The 15410-nt window shown below is 42.9% G+C and overlaps 1 protein-coding gene across 1 annotated transcript in view; it reads left to right on the plus strand.

Moving 5' to 3' along the window:
* The first annotated feature begins 8993 nt into the window (after positions 1-8993).
* Positions 8994-15410, plus strand: part of LOC135558399 (chromodomain Y-like protein 2) — a 48745-nt gene continuing 42328 nt past the window's right edge. Inside the window, exon 1 of the mRNA XM_064992180.1 lies at positions 8994-9262. Within this exon, the coding sequence (XP_064848252.1) occupies positions 9239-9262 (24 nt within the window). The 5' untranslated portion in view covers positions 8994-9238. The remainder of the gene's footprint in view (positions 9263-15410) is intronic.

The raw sequence follows: 15410 nt of genomic DNA on the forward strand, positions 1-15410 counted from the left end.
CAAAGCCAATGCCGCTTTACTCATGTGTTCTGGCTCTGGCCCAACCCACCGATTTCTGGACAAATCAGACTGTCCATGAGGGTCAGGGAGGTACTCAGATCCAGACTCAATGTGGAGAAGGAACTAACGTCTGTAGGCATGGCGTAGAGTTTTGTGGGAGAAAGGAGTCTGGGTAGCCAGGCAATATTTTCCATTCCTCACTGTTATAAAAGTTCTCATACTGGATAGTGCAGCGTGACCACGCTTTGAAAAATAATCTAGTGGTTTCAACTTAATAAATCAAATCAAATTTGATTTGTCACACGCGCCGAATAGAATGCGTACTTACAAGCCCTTAACCAACAATGCAGTTTTAAGAAAAAATACCTACAAAAATAAGAAATAAAAGGAACAAATAATTAAAGAGCAGCAGTAAAATAACAATAGCAAGGCTCTATACAGGGGGTATACAGGGGGTATACAGGGGGTATACAGGGGGTACTGGAACAGAGTCACCGGTTAGTCGAGGTAACCAAGTAACTGATTCCACAGCCTTTTCTTTCTTTACTCAACTCTTTAGTCAAAGTGTCACCTGAATGTGACATTTTTAGTTGGTCCAAACTTAGCTCCAACATGAGAAAAACTTAGGCCAAAATTCTGTCAACTTAAAATGCTGTGTTTGCTCAATTTGTCTCATGTTAATTCAACTAGAAATTATTATTTTTGCATCTTACCTAAAAAAGGCTGTGGAACTAGTTACACACACAGTGCTTTTAACATAAAATGTTTAAAACTTACATATTTGACATGCATTGACATATGTACATGATTACATTGTGCATGTTCCTTGATACAGCAATTAGTATTCAACATCTCTTCACCTGGGAATGGAACTCACATAGTAAAATTAATAAAGTCAAATATGTACATATGTACACTCCTGTATTATGTCCAGTCCTGTGTTCTCAGGACCTATCCAGTGTACAAGTAGGTACACATTTCCTACCAAACATCTATACAAACTTCAAATAGACTCTGGAGTTGCTTTGAACTGATATCATTTTTTCCTAAATGTCCATTTTCATCTGATCCAGCTAGATGCTCTTGTGGTCTCTTTCTGTTCCTGCACATTATCCTCCCCTGGCTAAAGATCACAACATCAGCTCCAGTGTGCAGTGCTGAGTGTGATGTGCTCTGGGCTGTGACAAAGATTGTATTTCTGCACCAAGGGGACCAAAGGGGTTGTATTTCTGTGTTGCACAATAGGATCAATACGCTAGCCATCTAACTTTTACAAACTTTGAATAGAGACTCTCCACAAAGGCTGATTTTTTGGGGGCCAGGAGTTGGGTTCATCAGGGTCCATGAAACTGGATTTTAATAATTCCCAGATTAATGTTGAATTAAAGGTTGGATAATAATATTTGAATATGGAACATTTAGAAAATCTAGATAATCAGAAATATAAAGTGGTTAAAGCTGGCTAATTCATTGATGCTGCTTTGTGACATAGCCCCAATACTGTTCAGAGACTGTATGTACACAGCACACACTCCTGCACTCAATGAGGAAGTTGGCATTTCCTGGTAGTGTTTACATAATTCCAACTAGATGTTGCCCTTAGGAACTGATGTAGGATCTAGGTCAGCTTAAACTCTTTGAATCGTAACCTTTGAGGAAAGGGGAAAATACAAACACTGGCCTAAGATCAGTGTTAGGGGCTAGTTTATACAACTGTGTTTACATGGTGCTGTAGGGCTGTTGTCAAACACACAGAGCATATTTGGTGATGCTAACAAAAATGTATGTGAACAATCAGGTTTGAAACTATGTTGTATATTTGCCATATGACTGTGTTAGCATGTTAGCTAAAGTCTGGGCATTTGCTAATGCAAATCTGCAGGTCTCAAACAAGGGTGATCATTATGCGAGCGTTGCTCACCCAATCCAGTTTCCTTTTTCTCCTAATGCATTGAAATGGGACAGCTCTATGTTTGTATTTTGCATTGCTTTAGAAAGAAACCTAATTCTGCTCTTCTGCAATGAGAACATCCCTACCCCAGACATTGGCAATGATGAATAAAAGTAATTCCCCAGCATAGGCTGCTCCAGAACGACTCAGGATGTTGTTTAACCCCAATTCTGGAACACTCCTCGTGGCAGCCATTTTTCATTTGTCCTTTAATAATTTGTCTCTCTCACTCTTTCTGTCTTTCTCTGTCTACCTCCTGCTATTTCTCCCTAACTATTTGTCATTGTCTCTATTGCTTACTCTGTCTGTCTCTCTTTCTCTTTTCCTCACTATCTCTCTTGTTTCTCTACCCTCACTAACTCACACTCTTCCTCTCTCTCTCTCTAGAAGGCTTTATTTATTCATATGCAGTGCTCCCTGCTCCTCTCTCCTGGCTACCTGCCACATGACTATGCTTTAACCCTGTTAGAGCTGAAACACATTACACTGTGTCAGGGCAGTCCCTAGACATTAGCAACTGCTTAGGGCCCCATGGCCGCTAGGCAAGCCCCCAACCCCCAACAATACATCCTTTTTTAGGAACTTTATTTAGTTATTTTTAATTTTATTTCACCTTTATTTAACCAGGTGGGCTAGTTGAGAACAAGTTCTCATTTGCAACTGCGACCTGGCCAATATAAAGCATAGCAGTGTGAACAGACAACACAGAGTTACACATGGAGTAAACAATAAACAAGTCAATAACCCAGTAGAAAAAAAGAGAGTCTATATACATTGTGTGCAAAAGGAATGAGGAGGTAGGCAAATAATTACAATTTTGCAGATTAACACTGGAGTGATAAATGATCAGATGGTCATGTACAGGTAGAGATATTGGTGTGCAAAAGAGCAGAAAAGTGAATAAATAAAAACAGTATGGGGATGAGGTAGGTAAAACTCAGTCTGGGTCTCAACTTAACGTTGAGAATTAGAATAGTAGAATACACAAGGTGCAATTTCAAAATGTGGGTGTGTATCAGAAGCTTTTCTCTTATTATGTCAGTCACTGACAGTCATTCAATTAGTCTACCCAGCTGTCTAAACTTGTAGTAATCAGGGTCAGGGGCCCTGACCTCCAGGGGGCCCCCTTTGATTTTGTTAGTCACTCTCACTCAGATATATGGCATACGTCTTGGAAAAATCTAAAATAGCTATAAAACTGCTAAATATTCTCTCCGGCCCATGGAAAAATGTGTAGAATTGCAGCAAACTTGATTTTAACTTGCCTTTAATGCTTAAGCATGGTAGCAATTGAATGGGAACAGTTTGGAGATTATGGGAATATTATTAGACCAGTTGAGGACACAACAGTTCACCTGACACAAGACCGACTCCAAACATTACACTGTTGATTACACTGTGCATTTTACATTTACTGTACACATTTGTCACATTTGTATGATAACGAAATGTGAAAATACTCTGAATACATTCAGTAACATGATAAGAATATGAAAAATGTGGGGTAGCTGCAACATAAGACAACGAAAGTGATACGGGTTTGAGTAAGAGGAAACTGGTGTCTCCAAGTAGCCACACATCTCTCCAAAGTGTTAACAGTTCCTAAGTAATTTCAATGCACTTTATGCCTCAAAGAAGAGTCTCCAACTATAAGGTTCTTTTTTGAGCTCTCCTAGCTGTGCCGTTGAGGAACGAGAGCAAGCACACTTGTAGTTGTTTTGTTTGGAACACAGCCCTGCTTCCCCGCCAACACACAATTACTGTTGTTTACGCAATCCAAAAACGGTCCATTATAAATCACAATCTGGGTCAGGTGGGCATCATTTGAAAGCGTCTTCTATTACCAACATGACGAGCTGAGTTATAAAATATGATCTTGCAATGTTAGGTTTTCACAAGGAACTTTAGAGAAAGATTGTAATGCTGGTGTGTATAGAAAGGAGTTATGCGTGCTTTGCTTGTGTTTTCTTCACAATAGGCTTATTCTGTTCGGAACACCCAGAGTATGACGCTACGTCATCTTGTAATTGTACATCAAACGTAGTGATTATAAACGTTTGACATGAGTTTTATGACTGTATATGACATGAGTTTAATGATGACAAAATGTGGAGTGCACATTTGGCTTGCTTGTATGACATTAAAGTGGTATTTACTTAATCGTCAATGTCTGATCTTTCAAAATACAGTACTCTTAATTTACAGCACTTCCCTCACTCAGATAATTACCGGGAGGGATGGGGGAAACTTCTTGTCACAAATGTGTGCATGTTCAGAACAGCTGTCAGTCAAAACCCATACAGCGCTGTGAACCACAGAGTCTGAGCTCTGACTTAATTTATAGTATATTACTGTGCAGACCAATACGTTTCAATTTAGGCGCTTATCAGTGCCCAAATCTGCCATGTTCAACCTGTCTATGGGTGTGAGTGTAAAGGGGTAAACTGCATCATTATCTCTACGCCCCATGAAAAAAAATTAGAATTGCAGGAAACAAATTCTAAAATGTTTGTTTTCTCTCTGCCGTCAAAAGGGGGTCCAATAAAATATGTTGTACTCAAGGTGAGGGGCCCCCAAAAGGCTAGGGCCAGCCCTGTCCCATGCATCAGAACTGAGGTATCAGGGATAGTATGGTGCATACCCCCTGCCTCTCTTCCTTGGTTGAAGAGCCTGGAACAGGATGTAATAAAAGTAGAGGGGACATTACATTCTCTTAGTCCGTGTGATTGGAGGTCAATTTTGGGATTCTGCCCAATCATCTTCTGGCCTATAGGGTTGATAGGATATCATACACTGTTCATTGTTGATGCCTTCTCACACACGCACACACACACACACACACACACACACACACACACACACACACACACACACACACACACACACACACACACACACACACACACACACACACACACACACACACACACACACACACACACACACACACACACACACACACACACACACTCTCAATAAGCCTTCCAAACCCTCTCAAGGTTCTATGCTGTGTACCTTTCTCAAACACCTCAGGTGTTGTGTCACAGGATAACAGGTGTGCCATTACACAGTTGAGTCTCTGAGTGACTTCAGATTATTCTGAGATATGTACAGTTGAAGTCGGAAGTTTACATACACCTTAGCCAAATACATTTAAACTCAGTTTTTCACAATTCCTGACATTTAACCCTAGTAAAAATTCCCTGTCTTAGGTTAGTTAGGATCACCACTTTATTTTAAGAATGTGAAATGTGTCACATTTCATCACATTCCCAGTGGATCAGAAGTTTACATACACTCAAATAGTACTTGGTAGCATTGCTTTTAAAATGTTTAACTTGGTTCAAACATTTCAGGTAGCCTTCCACAAGCTTCCCACAATAAATTGAGTGAATTTTGTCCCATTCCTCCTGACAGAGCTGGTGTAACTGAGTCAGGTTTGTAGGCCTCCTTGCTCACACATGCTTTTTCACTTCTGCCCACCAGTTTTCTATAGGATGATGTCAATAGTTTGTGATGGCCACTCCAATACCTTGACTTCGTTGTCCTTAAGTCCTTTTCCACAAATTTAGAAGTATGCTTGGGGTCATTTGCGACCAAGATTTAACTTCCTGACTGATGTCTTGAGATGTTGCTTCAATATATTCATATATTCACATCCTTTTCCTTCCTCATGATGCCATCTATTATGTGAAGTGCACCAACCCCTCCTGCAGAAAAGCACCTACACAACATGATGCTGCCACCCCCAATGACATAATTTTCTGGAATTTTCCAAGCTGTTTAAAGGCACAGTCAATTTAGTGTATGTATACTTCTGACCCACTGGAATTGTGATACCGTGAATTATAAGTGAAATAATCTGTCTGCAAACAATTGTTGGAAAAATTACTCGTGTCATGCACAAAGTAGATGTTTTAACCGACTTGGCAAAACTATAATTTGTTAACAATAAATTTGTGGAGTTGTTGAAAAATTAGTTTTAATGACTCCAACCTAAGTGTATGTAAACATCTGAATTGAACTGTATCATGTGCCATATGTTCACTGCTCTGAGCAAGTGTTCTGCACACATCAGTTGTTTATGAAAGGCATCAACAACAATATATGATAGTTCTGATAAATGTGTTGCGTAGAGGTGACACCATCTTGCTGATGCAATGGAACAACAGTGGACTTAAGAAACTGCCTGACATTGTTGATAAAAGACACAAATCAAACAATTACCTGAGTGAAGTCTGTTTGGAGGACAGATAGTTTGAGAAAGACAATGTCTTAAATATCGCCAAATAATGAGTAATCACTCCCAACTGATACAAGGTCAAATATGTCTGTGAGGACTGTGGCTCAAACACAAAATACTATTGGTTTATAATGGCTTCAAGGGCTGGAAAAGACAGGCTGAACCTTGATGTGTAAACTACAGGGGGATTCACTGACATACAGGAGATAGAGGCTTTTTTAGCTGATTTGTTGATAGTATGAACACCTCAGAGGCAAAAGGCATAGTTAAAACCTCTGTCTAAGAAGCAAGCCACATAAGCACACTGACTTGAACGGCTTGATGGCAAAACATACAAGTACATATTTTCTAGAATAGATGAAGTGTGAAATGGGGTTTTAAAATCTAAACAGGCTACGGAAAATGACCATTGCTGTGGGATTCACACGGGTTGCTTTTTGTATTAGACAAACACTGGCATGTATGACATTTAGAAGTGATCACAAACCACACACACACCCACTACTTTCCTGCTGGCTTTGTCTGGTGACATATAGAAGGTAGGACACCGAGGCTTACATTCACTGCTGAATATCCAAAGTAGAGTAGAGTCATTTCAGTTCTGTCCCTTCCTCCTTTTTGCTCTCTGTGACAAATGATTTGGTAGTAAGGTATGAGGTGAAAGTGCAAACAGAGAGCTGACATCATGTGTTCAAAAGGGCACACCTTCCGTTGTGTCTGATAATTGTGTTGTCATTCTAACAGTGAAGGGCATAAACCCTTTGTCACGGTCTGTAAATATCCATGGCTAAACATGGGCGTTTGCCAAAGCAGCAGGAACATGTTACTTAAGGTCAACAGGTACGATGGGTTATTATGCAGTCATACGGCATTGTAGCACTTATCAGGAGCACTTATAACCCCACTATATCTTAGTAGTACTGTACATGACAGGTCTACAGCAGTTTTGTAGACGGGAGACGTTTGTGTCCATCATACCAATAACGTATAGTGGTTTCACAACTAGAAATACAGAGAATTCAACTTTTTAAGGGACGTAATTTCTTATTCTTCTCTCACCCTCTCTCAGTTTTGGCCTTGCTTTACACATAACACTATGCCTAGTCATGCCAAATACAATGAAATGCAGAGCCGCTGGAAGTATATGATAGACTTGGTGTTGGTGCACCTCCGGCTAAACAGTCCAAACAGTTTGGTTTTCAGCAAATGGAAAAGGGATCTCATACAGCAAACTGGAATCTACTCAGACTACACCTCCTCCTCTGTCATATCCTCATTCCCTTACTGCCAGAGATGTCCCTGATTTTAAAGGCAAAACGTGTCTGAGGTCAATGTTTTAACATATCAGTAACATCCCTACAAATCATTCTCACAAATGTTCAGCACTTGTTTCATACTCCAAGAGAGGGTTTGTTATACCGTTAGAAATGGTGTCAACCTCTGACAACATTGAGGAAACTCCAGGGTTTATTTTGCCGCCTGTCATTAAATGGCCAGGGAAAACCCACGATTCAGAACAAGGCTGTATGAACTGCAGTAGGAGGGAGAGACGCAGACAGGGGACAGTAAGTGGGGTCACGGGAAGTTCCACAAGCCCTAATTTAACGTCAACCGTGCTGCTGTGTTGGCTTAGAGGCCATGTGTTGGGGGTGGGGTTGAAGGGTGTGGTTTGTGGTTAGCCCCCCCCCCCCACACACACACACACACACACACACACACACACACACACACACACACAGCCTTACTTCGAGAGAAACCAAGTATCTCTAAATATCTGGTGAGTAGGGGCTAAATGTGTGTTGAGCGTTTAGTAAGAGTTTAATGTGAAAGCAAACCACAGCCAAGTAAATGGGTATCACAGGACACCAAGTATGTAAGGAGTATCTAAAGGGCCCTCGGATTACAATCAATATAGAGCAATAATATCAAAATGATCTATCTATTTCCGTCATCCACTTTCCACTAAACTGTAAACTGTCAATAATTGTCCGATGTGACATACACAACTGTTGAAAGTACCATACTGTTGCTTATCACTGTCTTCAGTCGTCTTTGCATTGCATTGTGGCTATTGCCCATTTATCAAGTCAAAGCTGGGCAAGCCTGGATGTGGAATGCACCAGGTTCTGCAGGATTATGTTTAAAAATAAATTTAAAAAATGTGAGTCCACACTATGTCAGTATTGAAAAAGCAGTGATAATCGTATTCTTAATTAAATTAATAACCAGTTGTGTTTAGGCACCAACTAAAACAGGAAGGTATTCAGAGGAGCAGGCACATGTTATTCTGCATTTAATTTATACCTGGTGAGTAAATGTAACCCATTCACTATTGGAAAAGTAAGCCTGTCTCATTTAGGGTAAATAAATGTTAACAACTATGTTATTACATGGAGAACAGTCATTACAGTGAGTGTCAGGGTCATCGTGTCAATTTAACATTGAATGTGAAAAATTGCAGTAAAATGGAAGAGGGCAATATGTCTACTATAATGAGCAATGGCAGTTCTCTAATCAAATGTACTACATCGCATTACTCACAATAATATATGTGCTAGGTGAAATTGATTATAAAACCAATTAGTTCTTCAAATTATCGTCTCAATTCAACTGGACAGTCAGGAAAGGAAAGCAAATTGGACTCATCATTTGGTGTCCCTCAACAGTAGACGTCTATTCATCAGCCATTTGGTTCATGGAGATTGGGCTACCTCTACAGCGCAGACAGCACAAGGGACTGGAGCGCATTTCACACATGATTACGTTCATACGTTGACTAATTTCAGTCACCCACTCGGCACTGAATAAACAGCACCGCCCCAATCTCCCCTTGGTTGTTTGTTTTAAGTGAAGAGCGATCCATCGCAGAGCGCCGTGCTCGATTGACACTGTCTGATGATCTGCTACTGCGGCTGGCTCAGAATAACAAGGCTGCTCGCTAATACCCGTCTATCGGGTCTTTCGCCAAAACACCGAGCGAATAGGATCCAAAAAAGCAAACAAGGCAAGCAAGAACGCCGCGCCGCCGAAGTCCGCACCACAGGATGGCTTCGGGAGACCTTTACGAGGTACTGTGAAACCATGTCTAAAAGAAATACTCAGTAATATTGACGAATACTGGAATTAGGAAGTAAGGGGAGGTCCTCGTTAATGGAGAAAAAACGAAGTCCTAAACCATTTGACAGTCGAAACTAACCAACCCTCTCGAGAAGATGAGGCTCGTCTTTTTTTTCGATGTGCCTCGGCGACTTTTGTATGGGGTGAATTGTATAGAGTTGTGAGTGTTCGAGTTCGCGATAGGATCATAAAATATAAACTCCCTATCGGTCGCGCTTGTTGAAAGTCACGATAAAGTGACAGGAGCACTAAACGGACACGTTAAATTGCTCCAGACGGGTGATGGTTAGGAAGGTGCGAATGCCAGAGCATAGGCAATGTACTATTAGCCTAGCAAACATTTAGTGGAGGTGACAACAATGTAGTGGAGAAGCTTCGATGGAGTTATTGTGGTTTAACCAGATGATGCATTTTGTCGTGCCAAAATGTGCGCCTCAACAATTCCGGGGCGCAAAGTTTGCCAAATGTTGAGTGATGGATGGATGGATGGAATAGCCTAGAAGGTCTCGATGATTACGCGCACATCCCACTGGGCACAGACGCCAGTTCAACGTCTAGTTTTGATTTAGGCCTACATTTGGTTGAGTTTTCATCTAAAGTGAAATCAATGACATAGTGTCTTTTTTTTGTTGGATTTAGGTTAAAAGTTGTGCTAAAAAAAGATGCCCTCGAGTTGATGACTTTTTGCAAATCCAATCAGTTTTCCACGTTAATTCAACGTCATCACATTGCTTTTTGGGGAGTTGAAATGATGTGGAAACATCGTTGATTCAACCAGTTTTGGCCCAATGGGATAGCATGACTTTTATGGGGATGGATTGGATTTATTGCTGCCAACAACTTGGTCAGTCTTCCATGCTAGTCTTGTGCTTATTGTAGGCCTATTGTTGACAATGTTGCTGACTCCAACTTTTCTTTATTGGAGGAGTGATGTCATGCGACCATGTTTCACTTTCTTTTCACGGTGGCCTATACCAGTTGCACTACAAGGTCATAAACTAGTTGGATTGCCTGGTCATCACCAGATAGGTAAATAAGTTGCCTTGTACTTGACCTATTGAGTGGCATGTACCATCAACTGTTGACCAGGTTGACATTAGTGCTTGTTCTCAGCTGTGAGCTATTTCCTGCGGTTTGTTGCCATAACTAAAATGTGTGCTCTCCTCTGATTTATTGGCTTGGAATTCTCTGTTACATTATTTCACTATTGCTTTGAGAAATGGTTTGGTCAGTTAAATATCTTCTGAAATGATCCCCGCCTGACTGTGTTTGTTAGGCTGTAGTGATTGATTAGAATTCTTATTCATTACATTTGAGTCATTTAGCAGATGCTCTTATCCAGAGGGACTTACAGGAGTGAGTAAATACATTTTCATACTGGACCCCTTGGGAATTGAACCCACAATCCTGGTGTAGCAACCGTCATGCTCTACCACCTGAGCCATTAGTAATAACACATTATTTTTAGTCATTAGGCATAACATTGTCATAAGGCCTACATTTCCTGTGTTTGCTGACGTAGTTGGAAATGTGCATATCCACTTTCCACCAAATACTCCTCTTCAGGTGTTTGAATCCATATTCAGTCATTTTAATCGTTGCACCGTGAAAGATTGACCTTAAAAAATATATTTTGTAATGACAAATGCATTTAATTGATGGGAGGTTTGTTGCTCTATATAACCTAACAAGCCCAGGTCACATTTCATATGGCATATGAATTGGCTACAACGTAAATGCACTTTCTGACGGTCAAAACGATCACTTATTGAAATTGACAGTTAGCACGTGTTCTTTCTGGACATGACTTCTTTGCACATAGATCTGTGTATTCCAGTAAGTGAGGTGAACTGAGATGAGGTGAACTGGTTCAATCACATGTGGTAATACAAGTATGAGAGGAAGACTTCAATAGTGTCCCTCTGTATGACTCATGAATTGGATTCAGGAAATGTAGGCCTGTACGTGTGTTACACGTGAAGGTGTGTTTAGGCTACCTAACAAACTGTAGGACTATGATACACTTAGTTTAGAAGCATTAAGAAGCTATGATTTGCAGAAGAGGAATTTGAACTATAGTTTTTACTTTCCAATTAGGAACTACAACATCTAGGCCTATACACCCAGTTAAATGCCATGCAAGTTGAATCAAAATTATCTGAATCAAATTTGAAACATTGAAGAGCTCAGAATTATTGATATTTCAAGATCATGTCTCAACTTAATTTCATAAAGTTTTCAGAGGAATATGAAATATGATAGGCCTATGATTGTACAATTATGCTACGTTCTTATGCACCATCACTCAAACATTAATCTCTCTTTGCATCTCTCTTTCCCCCCCCACACACTTTCTTCCTCACTCACTCACACACACTCATTTTATGTTCTCCCTCTCCTTATCTCATATTGATTGAGATGGTCTGGTCTATTCAAGTGGCCACCTACACTAGATGCTCCAATGTCTCAGAACACCTGCAGTTCTGCTAAATCCTCTGTTGTGTGACTGAGCAGCAGTAATCCTATGGATTAGCAATGGATAGGCTATATTTAGGAGTTTGTGTTATGTTATCAAGAAATGCATGATATGATGTAGTGAAATATGAATATTCTGTTATAGAAATAAATCACATTTGTACGCCTCCAGAAAATGTCATGAAAGTGGTCATGGAGTGAGCTAAATTAGAACATTTTGATTAGTCAACAAGTGATTTAAGTATTGTTCAAGTTCAAATCAAATTTTATTGGTCACATGCACATGGTTAGCAGATGTTAATGTGAATGTAGCGAAATGCTTGTGCTTCTAATTCCGACAGTGCAGTAATATCTAATATCTAAGTATTCTAACAATTCCCTAATACACACACATCTAACAAGTAATACAAATTGCCATCAATTACCTAACACACACAAATCTAAAGGGGTGAATGAGAATATACACATATAAGTATATGGATGAGCGATGGCCGAGCGGCACAGGCAAGGTGCAGTAGATGATATAAGATACAGTATATACATGTGATGTAAGATATGTAAACATGATTAAAGTGGCATTATTTAAAGTGACTAGTGATCCATTTATTAAAGTGTCCAGTGATTGGGTCTCAGTCTCAGCAGCAACATCTCTAAGTTAGTGATTGCTGTTTAGCAGTCTGATGGCTTTGAGATAGAAGGTATTTCTCAATCTCTCTGTCCCATCTTTGATACACCTGTACTGACCTCCACTTCTGGATGGTAGCGGGGTGAACAGGCAGTGTCTCGGGTTTTTGTTGTCCTTGATGATCTTTTTGGCCTTCCTATGACATGGGGTGCTGTAGGTGTCATGGAGGGCAGGTAGTTTGCCCCCAGTGATACGTTGTGCAGACCGCACCACCCTCCACCCTTTATCAGCACAACACACGACCACAAGTTCTTGTTCAAAACAAAAGTAGTTGTAACTAGCCATTGGGAGCGGTGGAGAGAGACTGGAGGAAACGAGTTGACCTCGCAGGGGGAAACTTGGGCCATGAGGGCAATAAACTATGCATTGCATGGGCGATACACAGCACTTAATGGGTCGCCAAATACACTGAAGCTGTCTTGGAGACAGTATACTCACAATGTGTTCTTTGACCATTGCTTAAATTGAGATTTGGCTTATTTCATAAATTATGTGTTCACTACCAACAAACAGAAATGTCCATTTTTATTTAGAAGGACTAAATGAACCCGTTTAAACTGCAGTACTCAGCCCTGGCTGACCTCTGTGTGTTCCTGCTATACCCAGGCTCTGTGTGTTCCTGCTATACCCAGGCTCTGTGTGTTCCTGCTATACCCAGGCTCTGTGTGTTCCTGCTATACCCAGGCTCTGGGTGTTCCTGCTATACCCAGGCTCTGTGTGTTCCTGCTATACCCAGGCTCTGGGTGTTCCTGCTATACCCAGGCTCTGGGTGTTCCTGCTATACCCAGGCTCTGTGTGTTCCTGCTATACCCAGGCTCTGGGTGTTCCTGCTATACCCAGGCTCTGTGTGTTCCTGCTATAGGCTCTGTGTGTTCCTGCTATACCCAGGCTCTGGGTGTTCCTGCTATACCCAGGCTCTGTGTGTTCCTGCTATACCCAGGCTCTGTGTGTTCCTGCTATACCCAGGCTCTGTGTGTTCCTGCTATACCCAGGCTCTGGGTACTGTGAACTGGAGCCTGAGGCTTTTGGCAGCTCAGGATAGGCATCTCCACCTCCACTGATTCCATGCCAGCTCATAGTCATGCATTGTGTGTGTTGTTGAACCCCTCCAACCCACTCCCCTTGTGTGTTTTACTAACCTGAGGAAGGAGAGTGTTTTCCCCCTCCTCTCTCTCTCTGAAGTCGGCTTTGATCTGGTTAGTGTGACAGTGCGCGGGGCGGTAAGCATCATAATCGTCTCTTCATGACACCCCTGCTGCTCGTCCATCTTAGGTTGTTAAGTCATACTAATGTGCACAGCACCTCGGGTGGCAGGAGCATTCGTCACCGCTGGAGCTCAACAGCTCCACATTCACACCTAAAGCCTTTAACATTAAACATTCTCCTGATAGCCTAGTTGGAATGCAAAGGGAATGGAAGTTGTGTATGTTTCTTTTTTGTTTCTATGTTTATGTCCACTTGTCTGCAAATGTGCACATCATCAGTGTTTCTTGGCTTGTGACTCCTATTGAATAGTTGGTGAACAGGCATACAGAAATAATCAATTTGGGAGTAAGAACCCAGCAGGGTGACATGTCAGGTCCGGCCACTAACAATGGCCGTTATGTCATAGTGAGAAAGAGGATGTTACGGTCTCATTACACCAGCCCAACTGTGTGTGTGTGTGTGTCTGAGTATGTGTATGTGCATGCATGGGTGTGTGTGTGTGCGCTGCTGATTGTCCCCCTTGGGGGTGGTCATTGTCAGAAGGAGCAGACTGGCCAGGGCCACCATGGCGCTGAAATGAGCAGACTGGCCAGGGCCACCATGGTGCTGAAAGGAGCAGACTGGCCAGGGCCACCATGGCGCTGAAAGGAGCAGACTGGCCAGGGCCACCATGGCGCTGAAAGGAGCAGACTGGCCAGGGCCACCATGGCGCTGAAAGGAGCAGACTGGCCAGGGCCACCATGGCGCTGAAAGGAGCAGACTGGCCAGGGCCACCATGGTGCTGAAAGGAGCAGACTGGCCAGGGCCACCATGGCGCTGAAAGGAGCAGACTGGCCAGGGCCACCATGGCGCTGAAAGGAGCAGACTCTGAAAGGAGCAGACTGGCCAGGGCCACCATGGCGCTGAAAGGAGCAGACTCTGAAAGGAGCAGACTGGCCAGGGCCACCATGGCGCTGAAAGGAGCAGACTGGCCAGGGCCACCATGGCGCTGAAAGGAGCAGACTGGCCAGGGCCACCATGGCGCTGAAAGGAGCAGACTGAAAGGAGCAGACTGGCCAGGGCCACCATGGCGCTGAAAGGAGCAGACTGGCCAGGGCCACCATGGCGCTGAAAGGAGCAGACTGGCCAGGGCCACCATGGTGCTGAAAGGAGCAGACTGGCCAGGGCCACCATGGCGCTGAAAGGAGCAGACTGGCCAGGGCCACCATGGTGCTGAAAGGAGCAGACTGGCCAGGGCCACCATGATGCTGAAAGGAGCAGACTGGCCAGGGCCACCATGGTGCTGAAAGGAGCAGACTGGCCAGGGCCACCATGGTGCTGAAAGGAGCAGACTGGCCAGGGCCACCATGGTGCTGAAAGGAGCAGACTGGCCAGGGCCACCATGGTGCTGAAAGGAGCAGACTGGCCAGGGCCACCATGGTGCTGAAAGGGAGCAGACTGGCCAGGGCCACCATGGTGCTGAAAGGAGCAGACTGGCCAGGGCCACCATGGTGCTGAAAGGAGCAGACTGGCCAGGGCCACCATGGTGCTGAAAGGAGCAGACTGGCCAGGGCCACCATGGTGCTGAAAGGAGCAGACTGGCCAGGGCCACCATGGTGCTGAAAGGAGCAGACTGGCCAGGGCCACCATGGTGCTGAAAGGAGCAGATTGGCCAGGGCCACCATGGTGCTGAAAGGAGCAGATTGGCCAGGGCCACCATGGTGCTGGAAGGAGCAGCTGGCTCCAGGGAATGA

The sequence above is a fragment of the Oncorhynchus masou genome, chromosome 2 (assembly GCF_036934945.1).
Source record: "Oncorhynchus masou masou isolate Uvic2021 chromosome 2, UVic_Omas_1.1, whole genome shotgun sequence".
Taxonomy (NCBI): Eukaryota; Metazoa; Chordata; class Actinopteri; order Salmoniformes; family Salmonidae; genus Oncorhynchus; species Oncorhynchus masou.